Source organism: Cololabis saira, chromosome 19, assembly GCF_033807715.1.
Source record: "Cololabis saira isolate AMF1-May2022 chromosome 19, fColSai1.1, whole genome shotgun sequence".
NCBI lineage: Eukaryota > Metazoa > Chordata > Actinopteri > Beloniformes > Belonidae > Cololabis > Cololabis saira.
In genome coordinates, this window is record NC_084605.1 from 7,266,451 (window position 1) to 7,285,196 (window position 18,746).

Here is an 18,746-nt window from a genome sequence, read left to right on the forward strand (position 1 = left end):
GAGCATATTTAGACAATATTACAACCTTGACCACCATCATCCCGTGCACCAGGAGACTGCTCAGGAAGGAGAACATCAGTTGGGCTCGTATGAAAATCAAACCATCCAAGTCGTGCAGCATCTCAGTGGTGAAGGGAGGGCTCAGTGACCAGAGGTTCTGCCTCAGAGATGATCCAAACCCCACAGTATCTGAGCCGCCTGTCAAGAGCCGTGGAGGGTGGTATGATGCAAGTCTGAAGGATAAATTTATTATTTCTTTATTTCTGAGTGTTTCATCTAAACAGACCTCTTTGGTGTGTGTGGTCCTCTATGTTTAGAGGGCTACACACACCAAAGAGGAAGTTTTCAGATTTACTGCTGCATTTCAGTTATTGTTATTGTTATGAATCTTTATTTCGGCTTGTACAGAACAACAAAAAAACATTTCTTTTGCCGAAAAGGTGTAGGCTGAAGCCGTAGCTTATAGTGCCTACCCTTTTTTTTCTTATGATCAGCAAAAATATGAGACATTAGCTTTTACTCATTGGAAACAAACAATACATAAAGAAGAAAAAAATAAGTAAGACAAAATATAAAATTGACGTTTCACATCCTAGAATGTTTTTGATAGTATACTTTATAATTATAGTGTTTTATATTTATTTACAGTATTTTCTTTAAACAATTTCTTAAACTTGACGATAGAGCGACACATTTTTAGGTTGTTATTACAACTATTCCAAATTTCTCTAGCCTTAACTGATGTCCATCTCTTTTTAATATTAGTTCTTGCTGTCGTCGTCTCAAACATGAGTTTCCCCCTCAGGTCGTAGCGGGTTTTCTTTTATCTGGAACAAATCCTGAATGTAGTTTGGAAGCAGTTTCTGCTGGGCGTTAAAGGCAAATAAAACAGTTTTCTGCTCTACTATATCATGGAATTTTAAGGTATTATATTTAATAAAGAGATTATTTGTTGGTTTATAATAGTCAGATCTATTAATTATCCTTAACGCTCTTTTCTGTAACAGGAAAATAGGGTTTGTATTTGTTTTATAGGTGTTACCCCATATCTCCACACAATAAGTCATGTATGGAACAATGAGTGAGTTTTACATTAAAAACTGTGCTCTTTGACAGAAAAAATCATTTGTTTTATTTACTATTGCTAGGGTTTTAGACATTCTTGATTTTACACTATTTATATGTGATTTCCAGCTAAGTTTATCATCAATTATTACCCCCAGGAACTTATTTTCATATACTCTTTCTATTTCCATACCACTAATTTTAATTGTTATATGATTTTTTTTTTTTTCCTAGTGCCAAAAATTATGAACTTAGTTTTAGTTAGGTTTAATGACACAGTCATCTACCACAATGCACTGTAACCTTTATTTCTTGCATGTAATTTGTTGTGGTCTTTTTAATTTATGTCTGTTTTTAATATTCTAGTACTGCACATTATACTCAGACCAGCTCAGAAGCGTGATCCGCTGCTCTGTAGCCCCAGTAGCGTCTCCCTAGATCCTCCACAGCTCTGGAGTCTCTCACGGCAGCAACAGCACTATCAGGTGAGTCTCAGTCTGATGAGTCGCCATGGCAACGGACACACCCACCACACCTGAGACAAAACCTGTCCGACAGGAGTGAGAACTTACTGATAAAGCAGGAAATAATCAGAAATACTTATATCCACAATGAACCGTCCAACTGAAGCAGGGAGGTGAAGAACATGATCAGAATAATCAGTTTTATGCTTTATTGTCTGTTTTTGTGCTCCTCGGTTTTCTCTAATGATGGTGAGTAAGCAGTTAACTCCGATATTTTTTAAAGGACTAACGTATGAAACCGTCTCATAAACAACTATTGCCAGTTTGTATATAAAAAACGGGTAAACATCCATTTTCGTTCATTAAATACATAAATATGCTGTGAAAGTTGAAACTTTAGTGACGCGATTCTTCAACCGTGACAGCAGGAGGAAGAAGCGTCTCTGGATCTGAATCAACGTCCAAAATAACATACATATACCACGTAGGAAGATGTTAGTTGGTTATTTTAAACAATTTAGCAAAAACAAAGGCACTTAACAATACGAATTACAAAAAGAACATCGTACTAACAAAAAGAATAAACTGTACCACAGGCGAGGAGCATAAACGCCGCTTCACCGTGTTTGGATCTAAATGTTAAAGTGTTTTTATCAGAAGTCCGTCATGTTGTTTTACTGGTGTAGTGTTTAGTTTTCACCACAAGGTGGCGGCAAAGACGTCAACATGGAGCTTGTTTGTCAAGAGGTTTGAATGTAGATTTGTTTCCGTTTGGTCTGAAAAAAAAGGAGTCATCATACCTTTACAGGAAAAATACGAATCCTGCTCATCGATTATTTATTTATTGACAACTCCAAATTGGAAAGAAGGGGATGGGATGGAAAATGCAAAGGAATAATAATAATAATAATAATAATGATGATGATGATGATGATGATAATAACAATAATAATAACAATGATAATAATGATAATGATAATAATAATGATTATAATAATAATAACTGTCAAGATAAACAATTACAGTAAAGTTACGTTAACAGATAAAATTGTAGTTTCCCCTCAGAATTAATCATTAGTGTCAGAAGGAGCTTAAAGGCTCTTAAAGGTTTTATATGGAAGGAGAAAATGTTTATGATTTATAGGAAACCACCAAAGGGAAGATGATCGATGAAATATGATGTCTCCTGCTGATCATCACAACTCTGGCTGCAGTAGTTTACATCAGCTGGAGACTGTTAAGTTATTTTAAGACAAACATTTAATAAGAACTGGAGTGGTCCAACCTTCAAATAACAAATGTTATTTTCTGTTTCTATATTTTTAAACGTGTATTCAGTCACCAGAGACGTCGGAACTCACCGGCCGGAGTTTGGTAGTCAGGACGATGTACTTGGACGTTCTGTTGTTGTTTGAACGTTTTGATCTCTTCATCTATGTAGATGGTGATGATGCTGTTTTAAGTTCTGGATCACATTTGTTCCTGTGCTGCTTGTATTTACCTTACACATCTGGATATTCTGAATTGACGGTGAAAACGTTTCACATGGAAGTCGTGTTTGTTCAGACTGGAAATATATTTTCACTGGCTGATGGAAAAATTATTTCTGTCAGGGATGGATTGAAACAAACGTAGTCAAACGTATCAGTTGGACAACTAGTTCATAATTATAATTTTTATTCTATCAGCTTTTTTATGTGTAAATATTTCATGAAGACGAAACACAACTGTATGTTCCACAAAGTGGCTGAGTTTCCTGTTAATGTCTTCTTCTGAGTCTTCATCTGATGTTTCTGCAGATACAGAGGTCTCCTGTCAGGTACACAAGACTTGTATCTTACCCTGCAGTTTCACAGCTCATAATGACGTTGTCATCCACTGGATTCAAAAGACTCCACCAGAGTCCCGGGTTCTCTCCTACCATCACAAACAAGACCAACTGGGGGAGCAGGCCCAGAGGTTCAGAGGAAGAACATCACTGTTTAAGGACCAGATCTCCAGAGGAAACGCTTCATTGCTGCTGAGAGGAGTGAAGGTTCAGGACCAGGGCATATATCTGTGTAACATCAGCACCATCACTGGAAATAAGGAGAACTTCATCAACCTGAATGTGAACGGTATGTGGAGAATAAAAACCTCAGCAGATTCAGATGTTTGAATCAGTTGTTCATGTTGGTTTTTTGTAATAAACAGAGTAGAACAGTTATTTACTTTTGCAGGAACAATAAAACACAATTCAGCAGTTCTTCCTTATTAGCATATTGTAAAGGAACATCATTAACTCACTGGGTTTGTCTCAGACATAAAATAGCTGAGACAAAGTTAAAATAGCTGCTAAAGTGCTTGTTAAACTCGTTACACAGTACTTCAACTTGCAGTTGTACGTTCTTGACCAACTGTGACTCACATTCACTTCCTTCGTTAGTAAAATAAAGGTTGGTCTTATAAAATATAAATAAAAAGCCACATCAATCAAACATATGTACACTACAAGACAGAACCAATATTTACAGACATGAAGATATTGCACAAATATCTGAGACTCTGACCAATGAAATTCAACAGAGTGACGGTCTGACGGAAGAAACTTTCTCTGTGACGGAGGTTTTGGTGAGCAGTATTCTGCAGCTCCTACCAGACGGGGGATGTTTGAAAAGATGTGAGGGATCTGCAGAGATGTTCCTAGCTCTTTTCCTGACCCTGGACCGGTACAGGTCCTGGATGGAGGGGAGGTCAGCCCCGACGTGGCTGCAGAAAAGGTTGGTTTTTACTGGTGTGCACCTCTGGCTCTCCACAGCTTCCTGTTAGTTGAAGCAGAAATCTGTGCCGACGTTCTCTCCATCCAGACTCTGTACCAGCGTAGGGTCAGGAAACGGGCCGGGAACAGTTCTGCAGACCCCTCTCATCGTGCACACAGTCCTGCCTTGTGACTCCACTCTTTCTTTAGCGCTACAGACCAGAACAAAGTCCACGTTACTGCAGACCTCAGTAGTGAAGTGATGGGATGCAGATGATGATTTCAGCCTTGAAACTCGCTTCTTCCAGTTACGACTGTTGGCCAAAGTGAAGCCATAGTTATGTTTATAATGATGTTGGAAGAGTCATACATGCTTTTATAGCTACACTTCTGGATGGCTGTAATTCCTGTATGCCTGTATGTGTAGAAAAAAATCCTTTTTGGGATCTCCACAATGATTCTAAGTTTTCCATTATTCCAAATCGTCTAAGTTTTTCCTTCATCCGTGGACTTGAAGAAAACACAGGAGTCAAAGTTTCGGCTGGCATTCGTCCAAAAAATACTGTGAAGGTTTTTATTGCAAAAAGCAGAATTAAACAGTTCACAGGAGAGTTGCCGGTCCCGCGGTCCAAGGAAAACTCTGAAAACTTATCTCCGGACCACGGCTTAAATACCCTGTCTGCGATAAGATACAACATTTTCTATACTTTCTAGGCACCGATTTGATACATTCGCCAGACATTTCTCATGATGTCATGATGTCATAATGTTACAGCTTCCCAGTTTGCCGCTCACCCTTGCCACATTCACTCAAGGCCACGGGCTGCAAGTGCAGCGGACTTCCCCCTCCCTTACCTGTGTGTGTGTGTCCGGCCGGTGTTTTTTTCCACTCTCTCTCTCTCTCTCTCTCCACTCTCAATATTAGTCTTAGTTAAATGTTTTACTTAGGTGTTAAATGGTTATAAAATATTCGCATAATTATATAAAAATATCCTCAACATATGCTTAGATCAATCCTTCAGCTTCAGTAAATCCAGAATGCTGCAGCTCCAACGAAGTAAACAGGCATTCAGTTACATAACAACATTAACAACTGCATATTCATCCTCCAGCTCCAGTCCAGCACATCAACATTGAACAGGTAAAAAATGAAATCATCTGCAGCTCAGAGGGGATCTATCCTGAACCTGGACTCACCTGGACCACCGATCCTCCATCCAGCATGAACCTGCAGAACCTGCAGAACCCACCAACAGTCCAGCAGACTGAACAGCAGCTTTACAGCATCAGCAGCTCTCTGATACTTTCAGACAGAGACACTGACCTGGACTACATCTGCACCGTCAGCACTCCAGCAAACAGCAGGAGATCCATTTTGCTTCAACCAGGTAGAAATTACATTTAAATGTTTATGTGGTGGCTCTCAGTGCCACAGAGACCTTAATGAGATGTTCATGTCGTCTACGAAAGCTTTTGTCCTTTACAACTGATGTTCAGTTTTCTTTTCAGTTTGAGGTGTTTTGGGTTTCCATCATTCCATGTCATGTTTACTGTAATTTCAGCTGTTCTAAATGGATCATCAGACACCGAAACATTCATCTCCTGCTCAACCGCCAATTATCCAATAAGGTATCTCATCTGGACATTTAACCACAAAGAGATCATCCTGACCCAGAGGGGACATGAAGGCCGCTACACAACTTCAGAGAGGTGGAAGCAGCACGTGATGACTGTATCAGAGACAGGAGGTCTCACTCTGAAGGATGTATCTTCAGACCAGACAGGAACATACAAATGTGAACTCAGAGATGAAGAGGAAACATACGTGAAATACACCTTTCTTCACATACCAAAAGGTAAGACGGTTAAAAGTCTGTGGTCACACAGTGTTAGAGCCAGAATGAAAATCATTTATTAAGAGTTTAGTTTTGGTAATGTCTAATGTTCAATTTTAATATTTAAAAGAAAAGAGTGCTGCCTGTTTGGTTATGTTCATGTCAAAAGTTGAACTGACTGTATGAACATCTGCATGACATCAGTCTGCTGCAGCAGTAAGTCGTCGGTGACGTAGATCGTCAGAGCAACAGTCTTTGACCGTGACGTCACACAACTGCATCCATCTCCTGCTATAGATGGAGACTTTTAATGTTGCTAGATTATTCTGAATTATTGATTTCAGTAAAGAGTGGAAACCTTCAAAGAACTCTCGTGTCACTGACTTTAGCTCAAGAACTGGTCATAAATCAATAAAACAGATTTAAGAAACTGCACCTACAATCAGTAACGGAGAGTTGTGAAGGTTCATGTGTGCTGTGATCTGTTGAGACTCGGGTTCAAATCACTGACATCAAAAACACTTTTGTTGTGTTTTTCTGCTGCAGACTGGACTGGAGTTATTGTAGGAGTGGTGGTTGTGCTGCTGCTGGTCTTGGTTTCTGGAGTTGTTGGTTACAAATACAGGAAAAGGGTGCAAGACTACAGGCGAAGGAGGAAAGAAAGGAATACGAAGAATAAAAGCGATAAAGGTAAAGATATAATTTCATAATTTGTGTGTGTAAATACGAAGGATGCAAGATGTTGAATATTTGGTAATATCTGATATGCCGGTACTTTGAATGAAGTTTTTTTCAGACTGTCAATACTAGTACTGATATATGCAGCTAAACTTCTGCTGCAATACTTGATACTGACATTAAATCTGATGTAGTAGAATTGAGATGCTCTTAACATGTCAGCTGTATTTATTTTTAATCTTAAAGACCACAAATAGTCCCCATTACTAATAATTAATTCCAAGTTAGTGGGCTTCCTCTGATTCACACAGTCTTGCAGTAACTTATTGAAAGTTATAATTTCAAAAACCTGGAGTCCATCTACAGTATGTTATTACAGATGATAACTTCCAGGTAACGCCACGTCTGGAAACACCAACTGGGAATTGTGTTGTGAGGCTCAAAGTAGTTCACAGATCTGTAAAACCCAACATCTGTAACAGCTGTAAAATGCTGGTTGTCCAGAGCAATAAGTTCCAGATGTTTGTTAGTGATGTCGTTAGGTTGGTCGCGCTCGTACTTTCTTGCTTTTGGTAAAGGAGTGATCTGTAATGTGAAGCCAGAATTAAATTCATACTACAATTCTGAAATATACCCGTTAATCTACTGCGAGAAGACGGACATCGTCAAGATCAATACATTTATGCATTGACTTTATCATTCATATGGATTTCTGCGAGTGTGAAAATACAGTATGTCTGCTCCATGTTCAGTGTTTGAAAGCCATGACACCAAACAGCAGTCAGCACTTTTAACCCTTTAAACATTCAGACTGACTGATTAATGATTGAAGACAGTTCTGATGTTAAATACAGGACACACTTTAGTTTAATACGTCACAACAGTCATATTATTATACATTTTTCAGGTCAGTTTTATTAATGTTTTTGTTTTTATGGTTGATTTGTTTTTTCAGAGGAGGTTCTGGTTCAGTTGGAGGAGCAGGACTCAACAGATGGGGTTCGACAGAGACTGATCTCAGCTATGAAGGACCGCGGAGAAGTTCGGTGAGTCTAGATTTGATCAATAACCCAATCAGTTTGTGTAGATTAACAGTTTAGTTCATTAAGTATTGTTTTTGTCTTCGAAATGAGAACATTTATAGTCAGATGTTTTTATTTATTCTGTATCACCTCAAGTCAACTCAACCAGAGGTTCATATTTCAAATACTTGTGTAGAAAAGAATAGTTATTAGTTTATAATGTTAAATATTAAAAAATATTAATGTTGTTTCTCTTTGACAAGTTAGGCACTTAGGTATGTGTGTGTGTGTGTGTGTGTGTGTGTGTGTGTTGTGTGATATCACTGATATGTCCCCCCTCATTTGTGTTTTTAGTTCAAAGTTCACTGAGGATAATTCCAGTAACCCCAGTTCCTTTAGCACACGTGCAGCCCTTTAACATCTGTTTTGTTTAAAATGAAATTTTCTGTTGCAAATAAAACCTGTCCTGCATTTTTAGCCTAGTTATTTTTGTGGTAGAAGTATCATATCTGTACTCGGTATCGGCGAGTACACAAATTAAAATACTCGTACTCGGTGTGAAAAAAATGGTATCGGGGCATCCGTAAAATATTTCATTCTTCATCTGAATATTCCTGGATACGGTCATGTGAAAAAGTCGGTGACCCTCTTTAATCTTGTATTTACACAAAAATGTAATCAAATAATCTATTATTGGATAAATCAAACTTCAAATGAACAAGATAAATGTCATTTCTTTCATCAGGGTATTTACTGATTGAAGATCAATAACCATCAGTCAATGATGAACTGATCATCAGCAGGTGAACAGACCTCTATAAATGCAGATGTTTTGGTCATTTGCTGGTCTGCAGCATTCAGGTGTGTGTTAACTTAATGCCAAGAAGATCAGCAATAGTTGTCAAGGTAGGTTAGATGAGGACCCAAACGCAGGAGAGAGAGTGGGAGGCCGGAGGCAGGAGTTCTCAAAAAACAAAGATTTATTAATTCCAAAAAACAAAGCGCTGCTTAGCAGGATCAAAAACGGGGGAAGGAAACAGTATGGACCGACAGGGAGAAGGGGAATGACAAGACCAGATATACACAGGGGATAACGAGACACAGGTGCAGACAATCAGGGCAGATTGGAAACAGGAGGGACAGAACTGGAACTCAGAAACTGGGGGGAAGTGTCAAACCCTGACAATAGTAATAGAGAAGCCATTATTGTTGAACATAAATCTGGAGAGTTATAAAATCCTTTTCAAATTAACGTAATTAGAATTTAACGGACTATAATGACAAAAAATATTTAGAAAGCTGAACACAATATACAAAAATAACAACAAAAAAACAAATATAAGACTCAATAAAACAGTAAATATATTTTAAAAGATCCTTTAGCTGAATACTTGAGGAAAGTTCAGCTCCACACTTTTTCATTTTCATTCAAGAAGTTCAGAGTGAAAAATATTGAAAGTTAAAGTACCGTATTTTCTGGACTATAAGCGGCACCTGTATATAAGCCGCATCCGCTCTATTTTTTAAAAAACAATAAAAAAAAGATATACAAGCCGCACCTGTATACAAGCCGCATCCACTCTATTTAAAAAAAAAGAAAAGATATGCAAGCCGCAGATATTTATGTTGTTAGATTAGATATTTACTACATGTACAGAACCATTTTGAACTGTAAATGATGTACATGTTTGTACCTAAATAGATCTTTCCTAACAGTGTCTTTTAACACGGCAGCAACTTTGCTGATTAAAACTGGACAGAACCAAGAGAAAATAACCAGTATTTATTTATCTATTTATAGTTTGAAATCTGCTTCTACTTCTATCTGCTAAAGAAGAAGTAGCGTATTCTTCTTTGCATTTATTTTGTCTTAGTTTTTATTCTAATTCCGGTTAGAGCGCCCCGAGCGGTGGAAGAAAAATCCACAGAATAGCCGCACCTTTGTATAAGCCGCATGGTTCAAAACCTATGAAAAAAGTAGCGGCTTATAGTCCAGAAAATACGGTAGTTTTTTTCCTAAATGAGATGTTTTCATTGTGACTGGGGGATCAGATGACTGACAGACCGTAGACATTATTGGAGCCTGAATGTAACGCCATGTTCCCTCCTTCATCTGAAGATGTCCGCAGATGAGACATCTGTCTGTTTTGTCATCAGTTTGTTTATAACAGATTTTATTACAACTGACATACTATTTTCTCTCATCACAGGTTTGATGGTTGTAAACTCTCAAAGACTCACTATAAAGCTATTGCGTCCGCTCTGAAGTCTAAAACCTACCATCTGACAAAACTGGACCTGAGTAAGAGCAACCTGGAGGATTTAGGAGTGGAGCTTCTGTCTGATGGACTGAAGAGTCCAAACTGTAGATTGGAGACTCTGAGGTCAGTTCATGAAGAAGTTTCTACATTAATCCAGTTTTAATCCTCCAAAGATGTAACAAAATAATTTGAATCGCAAACATTTAAAAAAAAAAGGTGTAACGGGGGGTGGTGGGGGCAGACCAGCACAACAAACTACAAGAACAATGGAGAACAACGATGGTTATGAGATACTTATAATTAATAACTGAGAAAGGAAAGAGAATGAGGGGTGATGGGTGGGATGGAAAGTTTAACCTTGGCCACTTGATCAAACCAAAACTACTGAGAGCAGCAAAATATAGCTTTGGGTTGAAAGAATATACGTGTTCTTTTGTCTGGTGTTCCAAAGTAAAACTAGTGGAAAGAGTCACAGGTTAATACAACTTTTAATCATGTCAAGCACAAGGTTTTTCCGGCCGGAGGTACATTTGTCTCCGGCCGGAGGTGCACCTCTGTCAGACCGCGTGGGTACAAGAGAAATGCACGACGTTTTCATGAGTCCAGTTGAATTTATACTGAAAAGGAGGTGTTCTTTGCAAGTGAATTTCATTGGTGGAGGGAAACGGTAAAAGACCCCCAAAGTGTCACTTCCAGCTCTACATTTCCTTTAACTGTCTCCCATCTGAGGTGTCAAACCAGACCGCAGATCAGACCCCCCAATGCTAAACATCTGTTTCTCCCCCTTGCATGTGTATTGCAAATTAATTTCATTAGGAGAGCGAGATCAAGGAGAAATCACCTTAAGGTGTCACCTTTTTCCCCCGTTTTCTCTCCAACAATATGTGTATTGTATTTAACTTCTAATCTAATCTAAACCTTTTGCTCTTAATCAGAATGAGATTACTTTGAAGAGAGAGCCCAGACAGTTTTGAGCTTCAATAATTTCATGAAATCCTAACAACTTCCACTCAAAACATGATTAATTCATGTTTTTTAAACCAACCATGTAAAACTGTCCACTGGGATATATAACTATATGTGTTGTTTTTTGTACCCCCCTTTTTATAAAATAGAACACCCTGCTTAGCTGTATAGACAAACAGAGTCCCAATCCTGCAATATTACACATGACCACCAGATGTGAAGATACAAGCAGAGCAACAAAAGAGAAAACCCACAAATATCAAGAACCATACATACAGATTAATATACAAATACATTCAACAACAATCATAAATTTAAAGCTGTGGAAGTCTGAATATTCATGTTGTAAACGATTGTACATCTCATAATGGATGAGCATTTCACAAATAAACCAAATAAATCAGTATAACCATGTGTAAAGTCCGTTATACATCCCAGTCAAAAATGGGGAAATCCAGGTGTCCAGGTTTACGGCAACAAGAAATAATCCATTGTTCTTCTGGAGACGAAAGCACACCCACTCCATGATTTCCTGTAGATCGGAGTCCTGGAACGGACAGGTTGTACAGTAATAACTGTCTATCTATAATCTCAGTTGAGCCTTGCCCCTTTGTAACAAATTTAAACAACAGATGTTAGTTATTAGAAAAATGGCATGCAAGTAGTTTGTATTCCTCTGACGTAATACATCTAATATCATTAATGCACCTGCTGTTTATGAAAATAATAGATTCAAAGAATTTAGTGTAGGTTTATGCACTCCATGTGTTAAAGCATTTAGACAGGTTGATCATATATAAACCATAAACTAGCACTAAGTCCACTAATCAGTATATGAAATTATTATGATTGATATCACTATGACCGATTAACATTGTCTACTAACATTGTCTACTATCCCCCCCATTTTTTTTTTTTTCTTATTCTTTCAACCCTTTCAACAGGCATGGGCACACTTTGGACAGATAACCATCTTTTCAAACTAATCCCCCGAAAACCATAAAATAAAATTAAAAAAAAATCGTAAAATAATATCCAACCAGCTCTATGAAAAAGTATGTAAAACCGATGACCCATTGGAACAAAACAGTAGGAAATGAGTGTGTGCAGTATACCCATAATCACCCTAATATTGCAACACCAGGCATCCGCAGAAAACCTCGGCCTTTCAGCACCACAGGCTGCACCACAGAGCTGTAGACCTTCGCCAGTGTCCAAGCATAGTTTCGACAGATACAGTTGCACCTTTTTAGAAGAAGACCCGGTCGTTATCCATCAGTCTTTTCTTCGTCAGCGTCTTGTGCGAGAGCCCACCTCGTATTCAGATGAAGTTCGTATCATCAGCCGACACAGCTTTGTCGTCTTTGACCTGAAGACGAACAGTGCTGCACATTGAAGCAGCGTAGGAGATGGATCTGAAGTTGATTTCTGTAGTTCTGTACCAGGGGTAACTTTCCAGTCAAGGTCCCACAGAAACCAGTGCAGCTCCTAAGTAGCACCTAGCACACTGCACACACCACATTTCTCACTGGGTAATCAATCCTCCACCCTCCTTTTTTTTTTTTTTTCTTTTTTTTTTTTTACTAAAATAAAAAAAAAACATATATTAAATCATGTTCTATGATCACAGAACTTCCATTACCACCACACCTTTCCATTTACACACTGAAGGAACTTTCTGGCTCCTTAAATTAGGGGGGGGGCTTGGGGGTCATTGTTTGTCACCTCTCTCAATGTTGGTGGGGGCGCCTCCCACCCACTGTGACGTTTCCCAAAACAAAACAAAAGAGGACTGATTGTCAGTCCTGAAGAAAAAAGGGGGGGGGGCTCACAGGGGGAGAGGGCACAAATTAATACTACATAACAGACATACATTATCTATGACAAGCAAAACAATAATAGACACAAATATTATTAAGAATTCGCTCACACACAATCGCAGGCGCGCCAGCAATGACTTGCTGAGTTACATGTAATTTCACAGATAACTAAAACAGAATACAGCGAGCATCTCGCACCACGTTAATACATAAAAATACAGCGTTTACAGGAATTCCACCTGGGGGACTCTGACGAGCATTATAAACCAGAAATAAAAATTACAGCTTTTACTGGAACGTGACCAGAGGGCCTCCAACCCAGAATCTTAACTAACTAAAACAGAAAAATTACAGCTTTTACTGGAACGGGACCAGAGGGCCTCCAACCCACAATCTTAACTAACTAAAACAGAAAAATTACAGCTTTTACTGGAACGGGACCAGAGGGCCTCCAACCCACAATCTTAACTAACTAAAACAGAAAAATTACAGCTTTTACTGGAACGTGACCAGAGGGCCTCCAACCCACAATCTAAACTAACTAAAACAGAAAAATTACAGCTTTTACTGGAACGTGACCAGAGGGCCTCCAACCCACAATCTTAACTAACTATAACAGAAAAATTACAGCTTTTACTGGAACGTGACCAGAGGGCCTCCAACCCACAATCTTAACTAACTAAAACAGAAAAATTAACGTTGTGCATGACACATCAAAAGACAAAACCTATTTTTAATCTTTATGAGCTTGAGAAGAATTCAATCAGACAACCAATATTAATGTGATAAATCCAATGTGCAGAATTTCTACTCATCAGCGGTTTCTGCTTACCTTATTTTGAGTAGTCAGGTTTTGGTTGTCTGCATGAAAACTTCCAGGGCTCCTCTCCACAATTCCACAGTCAGGAAACAACCAGATCACGTTTCAGGGTCACCATTGAAAGAATATACGTGTTCTTTTGTCTGGTGTTCCAAAGTAAAACTAGTGGAAAGAGTCACAGGTTAATACAACTTTTAATCATGTCAAGCACAAGGTTTTTCCGGCCGGAGGTACATTTGTCTCCGGCCGGAGGTGCACCTCTGTCAGACCGCGTGGGTACGAGAGAAATGCACTACGTTTTCATGAGTCCAGTTGAATTTATACTGAAAAGGAGGTGTTCTTTGCAAGTGAATTTCATTGGTGGAGGGAAACGGTAAAAGACCCCCAAAGTGTCACTTCCAGCTCTACATTTCCTTTAACTGTCTCCCATCTGAGGTGTCAAACCAGACCGCAGATCAGACCCCCCAATGCTAAACATCTGTTTCTCCCCCTTGCATGTGTATTGCAAATTAATTTCATTAGGAGAGCGAGATCAAGGAGAAATCACCTTAAGGTGTCACCTTTTTCCCCCGTTTCCTCTCCAACAATATGTGTATTGTATTTAACTTCTAATCTAATCTAAACCTTTTGCTCTTAATCAGAATGAGATTACTTTGAAGAGAGAGCCCAGACAGTTTTGAGCTTCAATAATTTTCATGAAATCCTAACAGGGTCTTAGACTGAGTGTGTGACTGCCCCAAAAAAGATTAACACTGACCTTAAAGATGTTTTTTTTTCTACTCAAATCATAAGAATGAATCATCCTTTATGACTTAAAATCATTATGCTTCCTCTGTTTCATTGTCATTTTGCATCGAGACACCTTATGTTTTCACCCTTTTGCATGCAAGTGTTTATTTAAATCTACTGAAATCTGGATAAGATAGACACTAAGATAGACACTCAGTTTCAGTCAAGTTAGTATGTAGTTGGAAAGAACGCATTAAAGATCATTTAATGGGTTTTTCCACAACAAAGGGCACCGCTCAGTGGATCATGTTGGTGTCCCCCTGCAGCGTAGCTCTATAGCAGCATATCTAGGATGAAGCTCTGGTTCAGACGAGCTGCTCTAGTCTGCTCTAGCCTGTAGCTGCAGCTGTGACTACTGGTCCTAACACACTAGATTTTACTCTAACTATAGGCTTTACTAAACAGAAACATTTTAAGTTTGGTTTTAAAGGTGGAGGTGGTGTCAGCCTCATTTACCCAAATTGGAAGTTGGTTCCATAGTAACGGTTCCTGATAGCAGAAGACCGTCCTCCAAATTTACATGGATACTTTAGGAACTACGAGTAAACCTGCCCTCTGAGAACGGAGAGCTCTGTTATGAACACACGGTACTATCAGGTCTTGCAAATATCAACATAAGTTAATTGATGACAAAGCGGACAGAACATGAGATGATGAATAAGTGAAGTAACGTCCAGTCAGCAGCTGATAAATGAACCTAAATGTTGTAACATCAGAAACCACATGTCAGTTGAACTAATGTAAAGAACAAACATATCTGATTAGATTTTTATTTTGTTGTTTCTTTATTCAGATTGGAGACCTGCAGTTTGTCAAAGATCAGCTATTCTTCTCTGGCCTCAGCTCTGAAGTCCAACCCCTCCCTTCTGAAACATCTGGACCTGAGCTGGATCAAGATCTTGCAGGATTCAGGAGTGAAACATCTGGACCTGAGTGGGAACGACATGCAGGATTCAGGAGTGAAACATCTGGACCTGAGTGAGAACAACCTGCCGGATTCAGGAGTGAAACATATGTGTGGATTTCTGGAGAATCCAGAGTGCAGACTGGAGACTCTGAGGTCAGACACCATGTTTTAGTTGTCTGTTCAGATGAATATGATGTGAAAGTTGTGTTGACACTAAACTGCAGACATCAGGCTGATCTTCTACTGATCTACACTGACCATCTTACTGCTTTGAGTTCTTCTTCACTGCTTCAGTTCAATAACAGTTTGTTTCTTCTTAAATTTTCTCTTCTGATTTATTACATAAAAGTCTTGATTCAGTTTTAGAGACCTGAAATGGTTGCTGTTTGTGTCTCTGCCTGTTCTTGTGTCTGTTTGTTTGTTTTCTCTCTTGCAGATTCCAAAGGCTGGTGTGCCCGTTGTGTGTTTTCCTGTGTTTCTCTCATTTCAGACTTGCAGACTTGATTTTTCGATTTCCGAGAAGGTCCAAAAATATCTTCTGTGCAAACACTAAGATTCTAATATTTGTACTGACTGAGATATTCAAACACAACATGTGACAATAACAAGTTGTTTATCTGCTCGTTGAACACATGAAACTAGTTTTACTACAGGAAATATTAGACATCAGTTCTTCATGTTTTTGTGTCTCGGACATTCAAACAAATGCTTCATTTTCTCTTCATACAAATGAATAAATTGACATTTGTCCCAAAATTCATCCTGACATGTTTGTTTGTTTGGAAACTTGAATCATTTGGTTGCACAACATGAGTTTGTATGGATGGATCCACTGGTGGAGCTGCAGAGTTGAAGAGCTGAAGTCACTACGTCTTTATTGAAGCAGCAGCACTGGTTCTGTTGGACTGTTTTAACCTGCATCCTGGTGGCTTCAGCTCACATCTTTTATTCTTTATTCAGATTGGAGAGCTGCAGTTTGTCAGAGGACATCTGTTCTTCTCTGGTCTCAGCTCTGAAGTCCAACCCCTCCCATCTGAAACTTCTGGACCTGAGTAACAACAACCTGCAGGATTCAGGAGTGAAACATCTGTGTGGATTTCTGGAGAGTCCAGACTGCAGACTGGAGACTCTGAGGTCAGACACCATGCTTTAGTTGTGTTCAGATGAATATGAAGTATTTGACACTTGTTTCTTTTTCGGACAATGGAAAATAAACTTTTGGAATTCTGTTGTATTAAAAAAACTGTGTATGTGCACAGAGAGATGGGAGAAGAAATTAGAAAGATTAATACATTTTCATGTAGACTTAACCTCATTAATTTCCAATAAAAGTAGTTGTCAACAGAGTGCGATGCTCACAGTGACAACTGGAAGAGGAGCACTCTTAATTAAAATGTCCTGGAATATAATTCAGGGAAAGAGTGGGAACCCTAAATGTCTTTTTATAATTTTCAGTGTGTAAAACTAAATATAAATACATGTGTGTTAAAGTAAGAAAACTGAAATAAAACTGCTGTCTAGACGATGAGTTTCCTTCATCAGCAACAAAACATTCAACAAGAACATCAGAAACATGTTGAAACTATGTCATCACTCAATCAACTTTTTCAGAGAAAATGTTTGAAAAAACTCCTAAACAGACAAATATGTACTGATTGATGAAGAAATGTCTCCTTAAAAACATGGAAATGATGGATATTGTTAGTTTATTCATCATTTATGGGGAAAAACATTTTAACAAGTTAAAAAATTTTACATCAAAACTCAGCTCCAATAAACTTTTACCTTCATTTAATATTTACATAGAAAGACTGATATTAGAATTCAAATTCTATCAAAACTGTTTCTGCCATTAAAAACTACATTAAACCCTGGAGCATCAATTAGTTTCCATATTTTGACGAGTATTTGGTTTTAGTTTCCCTGTAAGGATTCAGATTTGTACGTTTTTGTACCATCATGCATCTGTTCTTGATGAATCAAATTTATTAATCAGACAAAAGTTTTCTGCACAAGTTCCAGATGCCATCACTGGAGAAGAGATGTCTTTCATGAATGCTGAATAAACACAGACGGTCCCACCTGTCCTGAAACTCTTTCTCTGCTCACAAAGTGATTCTAGGAATTAAAACTTTATCGTCCAAAACATAATTTACAAATAGATGTGTAATTGTGACAGAAACACGTGACATGAATGGACTTTACATGGTCTAGACTGTCGTCCTCATCACTGACTTTATTGAAATCAGCACAAACTCAGACTTTTCTAATCATCAAATAAATAATACTGAAGAGAAATATACGCAGACTATTGATCACATGTGTGACATCAATATGAACATCAGCCTTCATAAAGTCCATCACCTTTCTAATTCTCATCTGTATGGAGCATGTAAAATGATAAAGAATGAAGATGATGCTGAATTGTAATTTATCTGTAAAATGATGATGAAGAAAATGAGGAAACAAAAACACAGAAATGATGAATAAGTGTTGATGAAATGAATGATTGATCAGAGTGACAGCTGACTGATCAGATGGAGCAGCAGGATGAAGAAGTCCTGCTTGTTATTCTGGTTCAGAGCAGGTTAGCTGCACACAAGAAATCTCCATGGTAACTTATCCAGCCCTGCTTCTGTGTGAACACTGAGATTTTAACGCTTGAAACTAGTTTTACTACATGACATATTAGACATTAGTTCTTCATGTTTTTTTGTCTTTGACATTCAAACAAATGCTTAATTTTCCATTGGTACAAATGAATGAGTCGACAATTGTCCCAAAATTCATCCTAACATGTTTGTTTGTTTGGAAACTTGAAACATTTGGCTGCACAACATGAGTTTGTATGGATGGATCCACTGGTGGAGCTGCAAAGTTGAAGAGCTGAAGTCACTACGTCTTTATTGAAGCAGCAGCATGATGTCATTAATATTGATGAAGCTCTTTTTCACTGGTTCAGTTGGACTGTTTTAACCTGCATCCTGGTGGATTCAGCTATCATCTTTTATTCTTTATTCAGATTGAAGAACTGCAGTTTGTCAGAGATAAGCTGTTCTTGTCTGGTCTCAGCTCTGAAGTCCAACCCCTCCCATCTGAAACTTCTGGACCTGAGTGAGAACGACCTGCAGAATTCAGGAGTGAAACATCTGTGTGGATTTCTGAAGAATCCAGACTGCACACTGGAGACTCTGAGGTCAGACATCATGTTTTAGTTGTGTGTTCAGATGAATATTATTTGAAAGTTGTGTTGACACTAAACTGCAGACAATCAGGCTGATCTTCTACTGACCCACACTGACCATCTTACTGCTCTGAGTTCTTCTTCACTGCTTCAGTCCACTAACAGTTTGTTTCTTTTTAAATTCCTCTTCTGATTTAT

At 38.4% G+C, this 18,746-nt stretch overlaps 1 protein-coding gene across 1 annotated transcript in view; it reads left to right on the plus strand.

Annotated features, from left to right (window-relative positions):
* LOC133419773 (NACHT, LRR and PYD domains-containing protein 12-like) overlaps positions 1-18,746 on the plus strand; it is a 125,318-nt gene that overhangs the window by 99,768 nt on the left and 6,804 nt on the right. Inside the window, exons 10-11 of the mRNA XM_061709189.1 lie at positions 16,325-16,498; positions 18,387-18,560. Of these exons, the coding sequence (XP_061565173.1) occupies positions 16,325-16,498; positions 18,387-18,560 (348 nt within the window). The remainder of the gene's footprint in view (positions 1-16,324; positions 16,499-18,386; positions 18,561-18,746) is intronic.